Here is a 19816-nt window from a genome sequence, read left to right as displayed (position 1 = left end):
TCTTCTCATCTGTGATTGGAGCCAATTTCCGAGGATGCAAAATAGTCATTCAGTTTTTTCTCCATTTGACATCAGTTGCACATCACAATCTTCTATCTTTAAATAGAGGCCCATTATGTCATGCAGTTCTCTGATGTAAGCTTGGCCTCCTAATTTGTACAAAGTGATATGACTAACCGTTTCAGGTTTTATCATATGAAGAGCTAATGGATACAGATTTTAATAGTACTAGCAACGGTACCCACCCTGCGGGCGGGGCTTCAATTGGGAGGCCCAAATGAAAAGGTAAAATATCAGAAATTGAAGGCTTTTTTATTTTAAACGATTCATATAAACATCCGTTAAATCATATCACACGCAAGTCATCAAAATCTAAACAGTATCTTACTATAATTCACCAAATGTCCCACAGTGATCTATACACTATGATCGTGAATCGTGATCGATAAAAATCGTGTTCACAATCGCTATGTCGTATGTACTCCCGATACGTGTTTCCTTCAGTTGAAATGGGTTAGAATTCTCTCAAGCAGGGATTCAACCCGTGTCCTTATAAAAGGTCTTTGTCCGAGGTCACCGAGTCCGATCGGTGCAGCCGTGCAGCCGTTTGTGCGGCACCCGGGAAAACAACATCGTCACAATGAACATTATGCGAACGCGAATGTTATGCGGGAGTCCAAACCTGAGAATGTTGGAGACCAAAGCTGAAATTGAGAAAACTAAATAGCCTATTTTACTCCTGGAGATCCCAGGATTATCCACCCAAAATATTGTTGCGATCGGTTCAGCAGTTTTTACGGTACCTTCGAATGGACAGACGGACGGACATTTGGTGAATTATAGTAAGATTTGTATCTATGTTTGTATCTAACCTTAGGTTAGGGAGCTCGTATTTGTCAACAGTTAATTATGTCCAGGACATCGTCGTTTCCCAAGAATATTTGGACTCATTCTGACAGTTGAATTTGAGATTTTTTTTTTTGCAGGCTGTAGTGGAATGGCTTGACTTCATCGGTGTCCGTCACGTTGCGTCACCACTCCATCTGGAGCTACCGCCAGAGTGCTTTCTCGATGATATGGCCATGGTGAGCATGCAGTTCACACGGCACATTTAATGAAGATTATTTTGATTGGGATCAGGAACGGAATGGATTTAATGTATTACATGATGTAAAATTCCGTGATGTAAAAGCGGTCGTGATTCTTATTGCTACAGGATGTATGGGACGACTCGTGATCTGCACACAAACCTATATTGTTGTTAAGATAGTACAGTGGTGATAAACATTCTGTGCTGAAAATAACCAAGTCGGTTTGTCATCGATACAATTCAGGCTGCTTGTTACCATTTCAGGCAGACATGCTGAACGTATTATCACGGTCCCATAACGTCGCATCGGGTTGTCGGTGGCAGTTGAGCCAATGGGGTGATGTGTGTCCTGTTGCGCTCTATCGTGGCAGCATCATTCATGGGAAGCCAGAATTTGCTGTCAGGTAATACCTGTTCTGTTTCTCTTTATCAGACCTTTGATGTAAGATGAAACTAGCGATGTTCTTGATTTTGTTTCTGATTTGGATTGTACAAATGTTTCCATTTCAGATTGCTGGACAAGATGTACATGCTATCAAGTGAGGAGGCTATGAAGGAGTTTGTATGTAACCCATCCATTTACTTGATGCCTCCACAGCCACGTCATCCTTGCAAAGTTCTTGTGTGTGGGCCTCCCTCTTCTGGGAAATCGACTCTGTGTCACGCACTTGGTCAGATGTACAATGCTCAGGTGCAATTTCCATTAGGCAGCTGCAATGTCACGATATGTTTTGTATTAATTGTTAATTGAAAGTTCATCACGTTCGGCCTCTGCTTTTCCAGAAGAGGCAGATCTGCTGATACAAGCAGGGGTTCTAGCCAAGAGGGGAGGAACCAACTTTATTCAGAAGAGGCAGACCTAAAAACCTGCTGTGTGTTACGGATTCGTCACTTCCGTTGTTGTGGTTTTCATCCACTGTAAACATTTTTGATTCCATGTACTATTGTTGTTGTCGTTTAAGGGAGATAGAGGTTACTATTTTCAAAAGGTAAAAAGGTCAATGTTTTAAATGGAACCGGACGACGACGACGACGAAGAGGAAGAGGAGGAGGAGAAGGTGGAGCGAGTGAGTTGGGGAAGAAGCCTAGCTGCTTCGAGGTCTGGAGCAAACGTTGACGAACGGAGGTCACTAGCGAACTTCGGGTTTCCCGGGAAAGGGATTCTTGCGACAGAGTTGTTAACGCTGTGACAGATCAACCTGCGTGTCAGGTTTTGGCGGTTGATTCCGAGGAGAATCATCGTCGTGCCGTTATGCCTCGAGAACGGGCCGTCGGCCATTTTGACTCGCGCGCTTTGCACATCGCGCAAGGTTTTTCGCTTCGCTTCAACCATTTTCACCGCATCCAGACGTTTATCTGGTGTGTGTGTGTGTCACGTGGATTTTGAAGGTAAATCTGCGGTTCGCCGGTTTGGAGCCGTGAAACGTCCATACCCGAGGGTGTGATTTCCCAGTCGCCTGGAGGGCGCCTTTGGATTTCCCCGTCGCCTTGGGGGCACCTTTGCGCAGCTTTGGCCGCGTAACTGTGACTGTCACCCGAACGGGATTCTGGTCTCTATTGGACATCGTTCTGACGATCGCTGGAGCGGATCGACTTTGGCTTGATGCCGGAATAGAGACATTGGGGAATGTACTACTTTTCGCTCACTTGGAGCACAGTGAGTTATATTGTACGAACCTGATGGTACCATCATAGGAAATATATTGTTGCGGTTCTGAGAGTGTGAATATAACATCATTAAAGGTTAAAGGTTTTCCCCCATAGTTAGTCCACAAGCAACACGTAGGCCCCTTAGAACATTCGTTATGTCATAGTATGTGTGAGGATAAGGCCATTTCCATTAGTGATACCTGCGTTGTGTAAAAGAAATAAGCTTAGGTTCCGTTCATTGTGCGGCCACCCTCCAAGTCGACCTCGTTGGGCAGCATCCATCCCGTGCCCTGATTCGGCTAATCCACCTCGTTTGTTACGCGTTGGGCCGGCAGCGTTAGCTGCCAGCTGCTCGCTCAAACTAGTCGGGTGGCCATGAGGTGGGCCTGAAAAGGGGGAGGAGCGCGAGGTCGGGGTGTGGCCGCGTCAAGCAGCACGTCAAAGGCGGAGACGGTAAGAGCCAACGACCAACCAGGGCTCGGTGGGCATGGCTTAAGAGGGCGTGGTAAGGGCGCATCCAGCAAATGCTGGAAGGTTCGCTGCAAAGGCTATGTAAGCGCATGCACAAAGGCCTCGAGAGGACTCGTGCAGAAGGACTCGTGAGGAAAGCGCATTGTAAAAAGGACTCGTTGGAGGGTTGGCTTTGAGAGGACTTACAGAGGGAGCTTGTGCTGAAAAGGACTGCGCGGAGACGTCTGATTGTATAAGGACTCGCATGTTTGGGCTTGCGCGCTGTGAGAGGACTCCTGCGGGAGAGGCGTTTTGCAGTGAACTGTATTGGGAGCGCATATAAAGCCCGGTTCATTTATTACGTATGCGGCTGAGCCGCGAAGTAACCGCCAGCCAGCCTACCTTTCGCCCCGCCTTTAACCCCGTAATTGTCCGCTCCGCGCAACGACCCGCGGGGAGCTTCTGCTGCCCTGACCATCTCCTTCGCGGTACGAGTCGGGGACTGGAGTGAACTGCCTGGACGCCATCATCCCTGGACCATCGCCCTCACCATCTACATCCCCGTGTGAGTGTGTTTGAGTGTGAAACGGGCCCGTGTCCTGGGATAAGTTAAGACTGTATAAGCTTCACTGTGTGTTCTTCTTCTCCTTCCTGTACAAATTGTAAATAAACCAATCTGTTCTTCCTGTCTTTCCTGATTCGACCGTATCAGTATTTTCCTCCATTGGGTAAGCGTGGCACGATTCAGAACCGCTCAGATCGGGTATAGCTCTTAACGGCTCAGATCACAGCTCGCTGTCGCTTGGCGTTTCCACTTATAACCGTGATTCAGGCGGGGTTATTTCCTTGCTTCCTGGGAGGCGTTGGTAATTAGGTAATAGGAATTCGGCCTACCACCCTATTCAACGCCGTCCGGAAGGAACGTCATAGCCCTGGATCGCTTCGGCTAGTAAAAGACAAGGGGACTAACCCCCCCTTGGTAAGGGGAAAGGCCGACGTTGAGAGCCGCAACAATATATTGGTTGTACAATTGATTACTATTTTTTGTGTTGTTATTCTTATGTGACCTTAATACAATATTTGTTTGTTGGTAACAATTGGTGTGGTTTCACCATTGATCTTTGACACAGAATAACACATCTTTCTGCCGTGACTCCTCTCGGGGCTCGGAGGTGCACCGTGACCGGGGGTTGGGGAGGAGCACGTAACGTGCTGCTCTTGCACAACTTATTTGTGCTCTTTTTGCCCAACCATTTGCCCCAGGTCACCTTCATATGCTTGGAAATCAGCCAACATCCCCGCATTACATAAAAAGGTGCAAAAACCGATCCCCTCAACTACAGACCGATCAGCTTACTTCCAATTATCATCAAGGTCATAGAATCCATAATCGCTTTTGATATTAAATCCTTCTTTTTCTCCAACAGCCTCATCTCAGATCACAAATTCCAATTCAGACCAGGTCACTCTACCTTAGACATGCTGCTTCTACTCTCCCAACAATTTGGAGGCCCTCAATGTCAAATATGAGATCAGGGCCATCTCTCCGGACATATCACAAGCTATAATACAGTCTGGAATCCTGCCTTACTCTCTCGTCTAAACTCTGCCTATGGCATCCAAGGCTAACTCCACTCTTGGGTTACTGACTTGCTCTCTTCTTGTGTGGATCTCAATGGAATCCTTTCATCTCCTCTCCCAGTTAAGCCGAGAGTGCCGTGTTCTGCATCCAGTCCTAATCTTAATTTTCATAAATGATCTATCTGACTCTCTGGAAAACCCCCCTTATCTATTTGCTGATGACGTCACCCTGTCCAAATCCTGTCCAATCAATTGAATTTACCACAGGCGGACTCCAATCAAGGTGTAGTAACATCTCAAAGTTGATCAAGAGAAATGGGAGGCACCTGAGCTAAATTTCAAGTGTCATAGCAAAGGGTATGAATACTTATGTACATGTGATATTTCAGTTATTTCTTTTTAATAAATTTGCAAAACTTTCTAAAATCCTGTTTTCTCTTTGTCATTATGGGGTATTGAGTGTAGATTGATGAGGGAAAAATGAATTTAAACGATTTCAGCACAAGGCTGCAACATAACAAAATGTGAAAAAAGTGAAGCGGTCTGAATACTTTCTGAATGCACTGTATTTAGGTGTTTTTTTTAAATCTGTTTTTTTAATTCACGAAGTTAATAACTATCGTTTGTTGTTTTGCACAGACGTGTGTTTGACCTCCCCTTAACATTAAATGACGACGTTTTGGTGCCTCAGGTTGTTGACGTCACTTCGTTGCTGAAGCAGAGATTGCAGGAGCAGATTGAGAAAGCGACACAGGAAGCAGCTGAGGAAGCAATCGTGAGATTGAATACAGAGCAGCTGAGCAAGGACACTGAAGTGGCACAATGTACAATGTTTTTTTTTTTTTTTTTGTGTACAGAAGTTGTTGATTGACTGCTATTAGACATTTACATTGCTTTTCCATTTCACTGAAGAAGAGAGACTTTATGCATCTTCTCTTAGGGAGCATTAATAATCTGAGTGTTGTGGTTTGTGTACCTAACAATGCAATATTAATTTATCGTTAGGTTATTGTGATAATGCCTTTGTGTTATTTTGCCAAGTGGCTGAGGCTGGTATTGACTTGCTCAACATCCCAACAGTGACTGAAGATGTCAAGAGAGATGTTTCACAAGATTTACCATTGCTTATTGAGGATATGAACTCAATGCCTTCATCCATTATGAAAGATGAAGGTAATTTTGGCTTTAAATGTATGAATAAGGATGATGGCGATTATTATTATTATTATTATTATTATTATTATTATTAAGGTGAAAGGTGCGAGGAGAGCTCGGCGGGTGAAGTACCAACCGAGAATGAAGGTGTGGAGGTTGAAAGAAGTGACAGTAAGGGAGTCATTAAAAGAGAGGCTGAGTAGGGTAGAGGATGATGTGGTTGAGCTTGAACGTGGTTGGATGTCAATGAAAGATAGTCTGTTGGGAGCCGTTGGTGAGGTATGTGGATGGACAAAAGGACCACCGAGGCACTGGGAAACATGGTGGTGGGATGAGGAAGTTGGAAAGAGGATTGACGAGAAGAGGAAGAAGTTCAAGGAGTGGCAGAAGGCGAAGGGTACGGGAGCAGAAAAAGCAGAGCATGAAAGTTATAAGGCAGCCAAGAAGGCTGCAAAGAAAGAGGTAGCAAAGGCGCAGGAGGCATGCAGGAAAATGTTCGGAGAAAGCTTGGATTCGGAAGAGGGTCAGAGAGCGGTATTCAGTCAGGATTGCAAAGCAGATAGCGAAAGAGAGGTGTAATGTGATGGGGGTGAGTTGCTTGAAGGATGAAGTGGGACAAATCGTTGTGGACCCAGATGGAATTAAAGGAAGATGGAAAAGATATAAAGAAATGCTGTTGAATACAGAGAATGAATGGGATGGCAACATAGAGAGTAACCCAGTTTTAGGACCGGCAGAGAAGATAACTGAGAAGGAAGTTGAGGAAGCGATAAAAGCAATGAAGAGTAGAAAAGCGGGAGGGCCGACGGGAGTTGTGGGAGATATGTTGAAGGCAGCAGGAAGTTGGGGTGTGAAGAGAATGACAGAGATCTGTAATCTGGTGGTGAAAGAAAGCCGCATTCCAGTGGATTGGGAACTGAGTACCCTCGTCCCTCTATACAAGGGGAAAGGTGACCCTATGGAGTGTGGCTCGTACCGAGCGATAAAGTTATTGGAGCATGGAATGAAGGTATTAGAAAGGGTTTTGGAGAGGAGGATAAGGAAGAAGGTGAAGATCGACGAAATGCAGTTTGGATTTATGCCAGGAAGAGGAACGACAGACGCACTCTTTATTGTGAGGCAGTTGCAGGAGAAGTACATGAAGAAGAGGAAGAAGTTGTTTCTTGGGTTTGTTGATCTGGAGAAAGCATTCGATAGGGTTCCACGCGAAGTATTGACATGGGCATTGAGGAAGTTTGGAGTGGTGGAATGGTTGATCAGAGTAGTGATGGCAATGCACAAAAGAGCGTGCACAGCTCCAAGGACGAAGGACGGGAACAGTGGTGAGTTTGAGGTGAAGGTAGGAGTGCATAAGGGGTCGGTACTAAGTCCACTACTATTTGTAGCTGTGATGGAGGTGCTGGCTCAGAACGTAAAGGAGGGTTTACTGTGGGAGTTGTTGTATGCAGATGATCTGGTGTTGATTGCGGAAAGTATGGATGGACTGAAGGAAAAGATGAACAAGTGGAAGGAATGTATGGAGACAAAAGGTCTGAAGGTGAATATAGGAAAGTCGAAGGTGATGGCAAGTGGTAAAGCATGTGGTGAGGTGGAAAGAACTGGGAAGTGGCCATGTGCTGTGTGCAGGAAGGGTGTCGGAGTGAACTCCATTCAATGTACAATGTGCGCTGAGTGGGTTCATCAAAAATGTAGTGGTCTGAGAGGGTCATTAACCAGTGTGGCAGCTACATTCAAATGTAAGGTGTGCACAGAGGGAGCTGCAGATGGAGGAAATGTTGAGTTGGATCTTGGAGACGGCGTGGAGTTGGAAGGTGTGAAAACATTTTGCTACCTCGGAGACATGCTGTATGGAGAAGGTGGATCAGACTCGGCAATGGTTGCAAGAGTGAGATGTGCATGAAAGAAGTTTCGGGAACTGAGTGGTGTGCTGATGAGGAGGGGAGTGTCGTTGAAGCTGAAGGGAAAGGTGTATGCTGCATGTGTGAGAAGTGTTATGATTTATGGGAGCGAGACATGGGTAATGAACGTAGAGCAGCAACGAAGGCTGGAAAGGGTGGAAATGCGAATGGTTCGGTGGATGTGCGGAGTATCGTTGAGAGAGAGAGGAAGACAAATGATGAATTGCGAAAGATGATGGGAATAGAGCCTGTGATTGATGCTGTGAAGAGGAACAGGTTGAGATGGTTTGGTCATGTGTTGAGGAAGGATGAAAGTGACTGGTTGAGAAGAGTGATGGAAATGAATGTAGAAGGAAGTAGAGGACAGGGAAGACCGAGAAAGACTTGGCTAAAGATGGTGGAAGAAGAAATGCGGGCAAGGGGGTTAACAAGGAGAGATTCAGAAAATAGGGCAAAATGGAGAAGATTGTCATGGGGAGCGCGTAGAATATATAACAAGGCTAACCTCCGCTCTAGCAGGGAAAATGGTCTTAAAATGCATGTTGTTTTGTTTGTTGTATTATTATTATTATTATATATATATATATTTTTTTTATTGTTCGGGATCATTGGATCATTCTTATTATTTTTGCTTTATATTTGTTTTGCAGAGAAACACAATCTTTGCCTGTATTTTGGGAGAGTTTTATGTGTATGAAGTATTTTGCTGTTATGAAATTAACATGGTCATTAATCTATATTTTATGTGGGTTTTTTTAATTTCAAAGATAATATTTTTTTGAAGGACATTTTTGCAGTCATAGTTTTCAAATATACATGGAACAAAACTAATATACAAACTAGCGTAGCACTTGGTAGAGTGCTTAGTCTTGCCCCATGCACTCATTGTGAACAAAAACGAGTCGTTAACTGAATAGGCTACTATTATGGCCCAAATACCCATATCATCCATACACCCTATTATGTCACATACATTGCCATTATCCATAGCTTTATTGATTATTGATTCATGATGCAAATATTAAACGACCACTTTTGTGCACATTAAGGCTAAATTGCATCAATGAAGATGAATATGAAAAATAAATTAAAACTATATTCCCCATGGCTAGTTGATCATATGGATGACGTTTCTCATCGATCTGTTAACAGGTTCTGGAGAATTCTTTTCTTTTTTTTCAATCCAACATGGCTGCCAAACCACATGACCGATGACCTCATAAATTTAATTTCTCTCTCACATCGGGTTGCAGATCAGATATGTGAAGTTTCAGATTTTTCGGATATGGATTTTGATTCTACCAATTATGGCTGGAGTATCACATCACTGATGACATCATTGTTATCACCCTATATACAGAGCTTGGACTGCGCCTCTGGAAGTCAATGCAAACCTGCAGTCTGGCATGTCGGATGATGATGGTTTTATTTTATTTTCAAAGGAATATGGCTGCCATACCACATGACTGATGATGTCATGAATTAAATTCTTTTAAACAATTTCTTCGTAGATGACTCTCAAAAAAATTTCGTATTGATCGGATAAATAATTTGACATACCCATAAGGCACCGATGTCATCGTTAACAAATGTTCCCGGTGTGGAGTTCCTAATCTGTGCCAAGTTTCTATTTTTTTTTTCCCTTGAGCAGTTCCAGACAAGATGTCCAAAGTTTTCCCTTTTTTTCCAATATGGCTGCCATACCACATGACCTATAATGTCATAGTAATCATTTTTTTAAAATTCCATCGGTATTCGCTCCTATGATCAAAGTTTGTGTCAATTGCTCAAGCGGTTGTGGAGAAAAGGAAATTTAAAATGAATAAAGCTGAAAAGTGCGGTGGAAGAAAATAAAACAAACGGAACAAAAAACAATAGGGTACCCTCAGTAACCTAATAAGCAGTGAAAATGTCCGACGGAAAAATAATAAAACAATCTGAACAGGAGCAATCTGAACAGGTACACATCTGATGCACCTCGATGGCTGTAATGTGCATACTTATCGGCTAGATTGCTCACGTGATCCAGAGTGTCTGACAACACGCCATATTTCAGTTCGGGGTAAACTAGAAGGCCTCTTTTATTGCACATGCATGACAATCTCGCATACCACCAGGGAGTTCCCAATCACAGAGCATACATACTTTGACACTGTAGGGTAAAATCACTTTCACCATTAGCTTGTTATACTTATAATCCTAACACACCATCGATATCCAAAAATGTTGGAGGCATAATTGTTACCTTCAGATCCTACAATACAATACATTACTTGCTCAAAAATCGTAGAAGTGTTTGATTTTTCCTTCCCTTCCATCCCTTTCCATTCTCTCCAACTGCACTCATCTCTTCCCTTTACATTACTCCCACCTTCTCACTACATCTCCAATCCTAGAAGATCTCTTGCCATACTCACCAACAATGCATTCAAGTCGTTTAGCTGCTGTTGAGAACCTGGGATTGTTGGTGATAACTCCATGTGATTGGATGGCTAGGACTGTTTATATGAGTAAAAATTACAGCGTTACCGTGCTAAATACAGCAGCCCCCACCTCGGATGACTTGGCCACCATAGTAAGGGAAACATATGAAAATCTGTTAACTAAATTGTTACCAAAAAATTTCTTCACCAATATGTTTGTAAAGGTGTGTAATAACATGTGTTAAAATGTTGAAGGTCAACTCCCGTGGGAAACCCAGAAAAAAAGCTGTTGAATTCTGGTACCGAAAAATTATTTTCGAGAATTTATATTTTTTTAAATCGGCCCTTAAGTAACTTATGAGGGGTCAAATAAGGGTTTTTCATGATTCTGAGTTGATTGTTAACATTTATATTTCACCACAGACACTCCTTTGTGGAAAAATAATTTCTAAATACATATATCTCATTTTCTACTTTGCAGGACATGGAGTCTAGCAATATGGATGAAGACGTTACTCCACCTGTGCTCAATTGCTTCATCTGTGCACGCTCGGATACACCAGCTGAAAGGCTCATACAGGCAACTCCAAAGGGATACTCAACTTTATTGAAACGAGCAGAAACTGTCGAAAATGTTACTGTTGTGGAACGTATGAAGGAGGCTCAAAAGGAAGGAAAACTGAGGTACCACCAGAAGTGTAAAAATGATCTGTACAACAACTTTGTTGCAACCACCAAGAAGTCAGCTCAAGCATCAAAGGCAGAGAAAGAGTCATCAAAGTTGAAGAGAAGACGCACTACTTGTGAGTTCAGTTCATCAACTGGCTGCAGTTCTAGAAGATCACAGTCAGTTGACCTCCTGTATAAGGATGTATGCATTCTTTGCAACCAACCAGCCCAGCTCTACAAAAATAAACCAGCACAAGCTAGAAAGAAATACAGAGTGCCAGATAATTTGACTGCAGATACACTGAAGGCAAGCTTGCTGAAGACAGCACGGAGTCGCGGGGATGACTGGGGCACTGAAGTCACTGGACGCCTGGAAGGGATCAACGACTTGGTAGCAGAAGAAACACTGTACCATTTGCGATGCAAACTTATGTTTGCGAGAGGTGACAGTTTGTCCAAGACTGATGAGGAAGGAAAAAGGAAGAGAGGACAGAGGAGTATTGATGAGGAGCGAGAGGCAGTTTTTATTGAATTCTGCGAATGGTTAGACTCAGAATTAGAGCATGGGGTAATGAACATGGACCAAGTCCATGAAAAGCTGCAGGAGTTTGATCAGTCACCAGAGAAGAGCCTTTCTTATTCAAAGCATTGGCTAAAGATAAAACTTCTAGAGAAATACGAAGACACCTTGTATTTCACAACACAGGAAAGAAGGGCAGATGTACTCTGTCTCAAAGATGGCACCGACAATATTCTGCGAGCGCATCATGCTAATCTTGACCATGGAGATGAGAAGACTCAGATCATAAAGACGGCACTCAAGTTCATATCCAATGATATTGCCTTGATTGATTTAGGTCCAAAGTCATACCCCACCACACACAGTATGACTGACATCGATAGTCAGCTGACACTTGTTCCTGCAAGCCTTCAGATGTTCTTGAGACCGATTGTCAAGACAGACGAAAGAGTTGCCGTTTGGGGGCAGAATTTTATTAAGGCCTGTCGACCTCGGTCTGGAGTATTGCCACACCAAATGGGGCTTGCCATACAACTTGATCATAGATTTGGGTCAAAATGGATGCTCAACAAGTTCCACCGGCTGGGATACACTGAGTCTTACACGGAGACACAAAACTACAAATACTGCTTCCTTAATAGTAGGAGTGGAGATGATGTTCCAGATACTTCTGGCACTCTTGACACCATTGTGGAGGAAACCGATGAACAGATCAATGATGAGGTTGCGGTTGATGCTGCGCTTGAGGATCAATCAGTGATGACAGCCAAAGTGCCAGCCAGTGAAAGTGAATTGTCAAGTAATGATCAGGTGGTCTTTATGGAGGTTGGGGAAACAAACAATGCAGTCACTCAGTTTGTTGGAGACAATATAGATTTAAACATTGTCTCTATTCACGGAAACACTCCCTTTCACTCAATGGGTTGGATCGAAGTCACCTCTCCGGCACCACCTTTGCCTATGTCTCTGAACATGTCTCTGTCTCTGCAGCATGTCTCTGAACCCCAGTGACTATGGATGGACAATAGGTGTGCATGGGTATGAGCCAGTTCCAACACTGGACCCCACGGCTCCTGAGGAGCTATTGCAGTTCACGAGCTGTAATTGTCATGGAGATTGCAGCAACCGGCGATGCAGCTGCAAGAAGAATGGGGTCACGTGCATCTCGGCCTGTGGAGTCTGTAATGGCATTACATGCAGAAACTGCAGTCATGATGTTGTTGAGTCTGAAGAAGACATAGACAATGACTGTTGAAACTTCTGACATTGTGAATGAGAAATAACTCTTGAGTATTATATATGTATGTGAAAGAAAAGCTACTTTGTGTGTAAATGTAAAAGTGAAAATATAAATGTTAACAATCAACTCAGAATCATGAAAAACCCTTATTTGACCCCTCATAAGTTACTTAAGGGCCGATTTAAAAAAAAAAAAATTCTCGAAAATAATTTTTCGGTACCAGAATTCAACAGCTTTTTTTCTGGGTTTCCCACGGGAGTTGAACTTCAACATTTTAACACATGTTATTACACACCTTTACAAACATATTGGTGAAGAAATTTTTTGGTAACAATTTAGTTAACAGATTTGTGAAATATCTCATAAAATGCCCTTACTACCAGTCGAGACAACATTTTGTCCTCGAAAGCATTGTTTTTGTTAATGAAGTTTATTTTTTTAAATAAACCACAAAAGTCTTACTCTGAGATGCTTAACCACCTTTGCTTTCGTGTTTTTGCTCAGACATTGATGATTTTCTGGAAGTCGATGCAAACCTGCAGTCTGGCGTGTCGGATGATGATCAGTTTGAGGTTACAAAAACGACCATTGAGCTGTTACTTTCTTTCCCTGCACAGACGTACATGGATATGCTGAAAGAAGCACTTTTAAAGGTGTCTCTGTCATAGTAATCTGTATAATACATTAAGGGGTCTTCTTGGTGCACCTCGGCTCCCTTCTGTTGTCTCATAGGTTTCATGGCTTCTTCTTTTTCCATCGACGGTTTTGAACTTTCCCAGATGTGATTCTGGTGTTTGTTTGTTTTAAGGCAAAATGTTCAGCAACCACCAACATTACTCCAAAGGTAGAGTTTTTTTTGTTTTTTGATTTTTGGCAGCTGTATAGTTTTCATCCTGCGGCATGCATCTGGTAAGTGTGTGTTCACGTGCGATTGCTGTTGGCCAATCACACAATAACCACTTGACTCTCACAGCTGATCTGCAGCACATTGGACAGAGGAATGACATATAATTATAAGTGCCCGTAAGTCAACGTCACAATAACAACTTTCAATTTTATTAATCAAATTGATCTAAAAAAAAAAAGAAAGTAACGGTGCTCTAGGCAAGCAAGTATTATACGTCACGTGACTCCCTCGGCTAGGAGAGGAGCAGAGCTTGGATTGCGCCTCTGCGTTTGATGGTTGATGCTCTGTCGGGAATCAAACCCCTCTGCATATTCTTTTTTCTTTTTTTGGGGGATATGTATTGTATACTTCATATATGTATTATCTGCACACAGAATGGAATTATTATACAAAGGGTCAGTCTCCATGGGACTACACTGAATCCAACAAGTGGTCGCACAATCCTGTATGACCTTAAATAAGGGACGAGCCCATTTAGCCCATCATTGTTTAGCCCAAAGAATTGCCTTGTTGCATTCCCCAAGTTAATTTTTGCTACAGGTGTAAAACATCCTATTATGGGCTTAAACGGATTTTTTCAGTGTTTCTTCCCCTCACCCATTATTCCTCCAAGTGTCACTCTGTTGTGTCACTCTACCCTGCTGATGATGTTTCCCTCATTTCCGCTGCGATCATGTATTTATGACTTTGCTTGTAATTATGACTTGATCCTTGCAAACAACAGTCTTCTTGATGCTATGCAAAAGTTAAATGTCTGTCAGCTGATCGTGCAATAATTGCCTGGCACATGTGGATGATCCATACCTCTTCAGTATGGTCTTGGGTCGGGAACTGACACGGGCATACTTCTAAGGTTTCAAATTTTGTGAGTTTCAGCTCGTAATTAATAATCTTGTCATCGTTGAGCTTGAATACATGGTTGATTAGGTATGTGTGTTACACCATGATTTTAGCTCAATCATTCTACCCAGGACCCCCATTTTCAGCCTGGAACCATCCCCAGCAATGGCTGGGTGTTGGAGGTGCCGCCTTTGAGACCCGAGTACTGGATCGCCATGCTGGATGGCGATTTTTTTTACCAAATACTGTGTTTTGCCTCAGAGATATCAGCGAAGGAAGTGAGCTCTTTAATTCCAAGCTTTTAAAGCCATTCATTACACACTGTGGTTCCTTTGTTTTCAACTTGGTTGTTGTACATTTTTCCTCCATTGGTTTCTTTCATGTTTCTGCAGATAATTTTCTTCTTTCTCGACTTTACCACATGAACAAAGAAATGATAGATAATAGTGTCAGCAAAAGAATTGCTGAGAAACAGATAACGGAGCAAACTGTAAAAGAAATGAGGTAGGCAGTGCCATCTTGGTTTGCTCAATAGACCGGTCTTTTCTGGAGGTCGTGGCCAGGAATGCAGATATGAATGGCTGGTTTTACTTACCCTTGTGAAGGTGGGTGTGTTCTATGATGCATCACCATCCTCTCTCTGTGCACAATGGAGTTTTTCGACGAGCTGCTTCCCCCGAGTATGATACTCCAGGTCAACAGCATGACACTCGAAGGAAATGTGTGGTTTAACACCGGTCTTGTTTCCAACGCATTGTTACCTGCGCCACCAAGGGTGGACGGAGGTTATGTTTTCATCCCTGTTTGTTTGTCTTTCTGTCTGACTGTGAACAGGATATCTCAAAACGTTATGGACGGATCCAGGTTAAACTTGGTTGACAGGTTGGGTGTTTGGCAAGGACAAATTGATTAGATTTTCATGAAAAACCCGGATCTGAGAATTTTTTCATTTTCTTAATTATTCGTCAGCATTGATAGCTAGGGCCAAAAATGATAGAGAACGCTATATATAAATTTTTAAAAATGGTGGACGGATTCAGACGATTTGGACTAAGTGGACGAGTTAGGCGACAAAAACAAGTCGATTTGATTGATTAAAATTCGGATGCAGATCCAGCCTATCAGTGGGATACAAAACGTAAACTTCCGCCTGGTGGATGTATGCACTCTCCCGAGTTCTGTTCTAGTTTCAAATTTCATTGTTTGTTGTTTACAGGATTTGGGAGTCACGTATATTTTGTACGATGCTTAAACAAATTCAGATGAGAACTCTTTGATGGTTGTTTTTTGAACAATTTAACGTTTTATTTAAATTGGATTTGCAGACTACATGTTCCGATGCCTGGTTGGATTATGTGTGCTCTTACTAAAGGGTTGTCGTCAGGAAGGGCATCCCGCCATAACATCCGGCCATAAACATTGCCTCAAAAAGGGAACCATGATGATTGTCATGGGGCCCGCAAGGCTAACCACCGCTCAAGCAGGGAAAATGGCCTTAAAAAGGGGAATTTTTATTTTTTTATGTTCCGATGCCTGGTTGGATTATGTGTGCTCTTATGTTTCCTTTTTCTTAAAGTTTCCAAAATTTACCAACTATACATGAAGAAGAACTGCAGGAGATAGGTGGGACTGAAAATGGACTTCAACCCAAAGAGGAGGAAGAACCAGGACAAGTGAAACGCACAGAAGCACTGGATGACATTGTTGGTATGTTATAAGGCCTTGTCATTAAACGATACGTTATTCCAATATTATTATGGCTCAGAGAGGTTGGCATTAAGTAGTATTGGTGTCCATGGTGTCCTGCGTTTTGAAGAAGAATTTTTCCATTTTTCCATTATTTCATATTTAATTGCTTAATTTTTCAATTTGCAATTACTTATTTTTTTCTTCCAATTTTCAAATACTGTACCAATGTACACAGTATATAGCCCGTCCCCAGCATCGTGTCTGTGTCTGTTTGGGCCGTTACTTTTTTTTTTCTATTTGAGCTTTTGTCATCAAATTTTCAACAAAGCATTATTATTAGAATATGGGGAAGTCAAATTAATAATTTCATCAAAAGGTCAAATGTCAGCATCATGTAAAATCATTTTTTCATCCAATTACCGTATATACCGGTGTATACTATGCACCCATGTATAGTATGAACCCCCAACTTCCACCCTCAAAAAAAAAAAAAAATCACTCGTTTTCAGATTACAGTAGCGTGAATCTATGCATTTGTACACAAACTTTAAGTAGCACAAAATGAACATTTTGAAAGGAAAAAAAACCTCAAAATATTTAGCTATATGTAGTCAGTATTCTGTTACACACGCGTCAGTGTCCAGATGTGCATGCAATCGCGGGAGCTTCTTTGCTTCATAGAAGAAAGGAGAGAGTAGAGAGATTATTAAAACATTCTTTATTGTGGAGTTGTGGCCCTGCAAAGGGCCGTTTGGGTGTGTGATGGGCTTCTCAGCTGAAGCCAAGGAAATCCTCATCGTCGCTCTCCTCTTCGAAGACGGCATGCAAGTCCTCGTCTGGGTAGTACCATCGCTCTCGTTGTTGCTGTCGCCGCCACTGGAAGCTCTCTCCTGCCAGATTATATCATCTTCGGTACCGTCCATGCTGTTAGAAATGCAGCACTTGAGAAAGGCCAGCTTTATGATCGCTGGCGGCATCTCCTCCCACACCTTTACAATCCAGCCACAGATCGTCGGGAGGTCCACCTTCCTCATTCGCCCTCTCTTTGTGTAACTCTTGTCCCCCTCCAACATCCAATTCGCCCAGCATCGCCGCATACCTTCTTTGAAGGGCTTATTGATGGCCACGTCGAGGGGTTGGAGTATGGAAGTCATCCCACCCGGGATGATGACTAGGTCCGTGTTGGAACGCTGGAGTAGCTCTTTGGTTTCTTCTGTCTTGTGACAGCGAAACGCATCGAGGACCAGCATACTCCGTTGTCGAGAAAGGCCGCCATCCCGCCTACCCCACACCACTCGTAGCCAGTCCTGGACCAGGGCCAGATCCATCCGACCCTTCTGTTTGGCTCGATTGATGACACCCGCTGGAAATTTTATCTTGGGTAGAGTTTCCGCTTGAAGATGACATACGGTGGAAGCTTGCCCCCATCAGCGGTGCAAGCGAGCAAAACGGTGAAACTGTCTTTTCCGTGGCCGGTTGTCTTGACTGTGATGGTCCGCTCCCCCTTCACTCCAATGCTGGTCCCTTTTGGAATGTCGAAGGTTAGAGGGGTCTGGTCGGCGTTTCCGATCCTGCTGAGCGGGTAGTTGTGCTCCCGGCGAAGCTTGATTATGAATGCCTGGAAGCGTGTTGTTTTGTCGGCCGTATCGTCGGGAAGATGCTGTGCGATGTGCGTGCGGCGTCATACCGACAGATTATGGCGTTCCATAAATCTGTAGGCCCATGAAGTCTTCGATGTCTCCATCCAAAGCGAAGCTCCTTGCCTTCAGCCTGAGAGCAAGTGTAGAGATGGCGTGACCCTCTGCCCTCTTCTCCCGAACCCAGGCGATGACACGCTCCTCCATCTGAGGCCACTTCGCCGATTTTCCCCTGTTCGCCTTCTTCTTCCTCGGCATATCCTATATGGAAGCCTTTGTTATTCACCAGCGCCGATGACAGACTCATTCACGCCGTGCTTCCTCCCAGCTTCTCGGTTCCCAAACTTTTCTGCAGACTGGGAGACGGAGAGTTTGAACGCTGAAGTGTACGACCGCCTTGACATCTTGATCTTTTCTTCTCTGGAACCGGATAGAACGTATGAAGACGTTTCAGTCCAAGCTGACATTTACGGTAATCTGCCCTATAATTTCGGATTGCTATTGCAGTCGTAAAATAAAAGACCTTCAAAATAAAAGACCGATGTGGCTTTTCAGAGCGGGAAAAGCAGTTCTATTCACATTCCGGAAGCGGCGTTGCTTTGAGCGACAAATCCATAGAAAGCACATAATGGTACAAAACCCGCTTGCCATCCGGGGCGAACGAGCAGCAATGGAGGCCCTGCATGTCGGCGCAATTGTGCATGACACAACGGGGAAAATGTGCAACCGAGATCGCTTTTCGTAAAATACTTTTTTCTGTAAATGTATTGGAAAATTGACTTGCTTTTAAGCCGAATTTTTTTTGTTTGTTTTTTATCCCCGTGTATAGTACGCACCCCCAACTTTTGACTTTTTTTTTTTCCAATAAAAAAGTGCGTCTTATACACCGATATATACGGTAACCTGAAATTTCAATTTACCATTTGAGCTTTGTCATCACATTTTCAACAAAGTTTTATTATGAAAATAAAGAGAAGATAAATAAATATTTTGGTCAATAGGTCAAAGATCAGCATCACAAAAAATTGTCGCTTTTCCTCCGATTGACCTTAAATTTTAAGTATTTGCATATTGGGTCACTGAATTGGTTCACCAATCAAAAGCTATAAGCCAATTCTTACTTTTTTTTTCTTTTTTTTTAGATGAAAAGGTTTTAGACAAAAAGGTCAAGGTTGCATAAAATTTTCATTTTGTATTTTGTTTTAGCTGTTTTTGGCATGTTTAACATACAGAAGAAAAAGACCTCTGAATGCAAAGCAGATGCGGACAGCTTTGCATTTTCAGATGCTTTCTAGTTTTAATTTTCAATTATTTAATTTGCAATTATTTATTTTTCAATTATTTAATCTTTCAATTATTTCATTGCTCAATTATTTGTTTTCTGAAATTTTCAATTATCTAACTTTTTGTCCCCCGTCGCACCGTGGAGCGAAAGGGGGACTATGGTTTTCCCCTCCGTCCGTGCGTGCGTACGTGCGTGCGTCTGTGCATGCGTGCATAAGCGAAGGACCGAATTCTAATTTGGTGTGTGGGTGCAACCCATGTCAAAATCCAAGATGGCCGCCGCCATGTATGTCTGACGCCATGTATGTCTGAACCTTGTGAGCGGAATATCTTGAAAAATAAGCGAAATACCAACTTCTAATTTGGTGTGTGGGTGTATCTCCGCATCAGGAAGAACGCTATTGAAAATTGGGTCGCCACGTCAAAATCCAAGATGGCCACCACCATATATATGTCTGAAACTTGTGAGCGAAATATCTTGAAAAATAAACGAACTACTAACTTCTAATCTGGTGTGTGGGTGTATCTCGGCATAAGGAAGAACGCTATTGAAAATTGGGTCGCCACGTCAAAATCCAAGATGGCCGCGACCATATACATGTCTGAAACTTGTGAGCGAAATATCTTGAAAAATAAACAAACTACTAACTTCTAATCTGGTGTGTGGGTGTACCTACGCATAAGGAAGAACGCTATTGAAAATTGGGTCGCCACGTCAAAATCCAAGATGGCCACCTTGCGTCTTCCACTTTGTCAACGCACATCACTTCAACGACGGGGGAC

At 43.0% G+C, this 19816-nt stretch overlaps 1 protein-coding gene across 2 annotated transcripts in view; it reads left to right on the top strand.

Annotated features, from left to right (window-relative positions):
• Positions 1-990: 990 nt before the first annotated feature.
• AK9 (adenylate kinase 9) overlaps positions 991-19816 on the top strand; it is a 30671-nt gene continuing 11845 nt past the window's right edge. The window contains exons 1-7 of one of the 2 annotated variants that reach the window (XM_078768436.1): positions 991-1085; positions 1355-1494; positions 1601-1781; positions 5463-5595; positions 5852-5944; positions 13181-13329; positions 16000-16130. In XM_078768436.1, the coding sequence (XP_078624562.1) occupies positions 1077-1085; positions 1355-1494; positions 1601-1781; positions 5463-5595; positions 5852-5944; positions 13181-13329; positions 16000-16026 (732 nt within the window). In that variant the 5' untranslated portion in view covers positions 991-1076 and the 3' untranslated portion in view covers positions 16027-16130. Of the gene's footprint in view, positions 1086-1354; positions 1495-1600; positions 1782-5462; positions 5596-5851; positions 5945-13180; positions 13330-13833; positions 16131-19816 lie in introns of those variants that run through there. The other variant, XM_078768434.1, reaches the window with a different exon arrangement.

This window comes from Myxine glutinosa, chromosome 14 (assembly GCF_964187855.1).
Source record: "Myxine glutinosa chromosome 14, kmMyxGlut1.1, whole genome shotgun sequence".
NCBI classification, from domain to species: domain Eukaryota; kingdom Metazoa; phylum Chordata; class Myxini; order Myxiniformes; family Myxinidae; genus Myxine; species Myxine glutinosa.
This window is presented reverse-complemented; position numbering and strand designations above follow the sequence as displayed.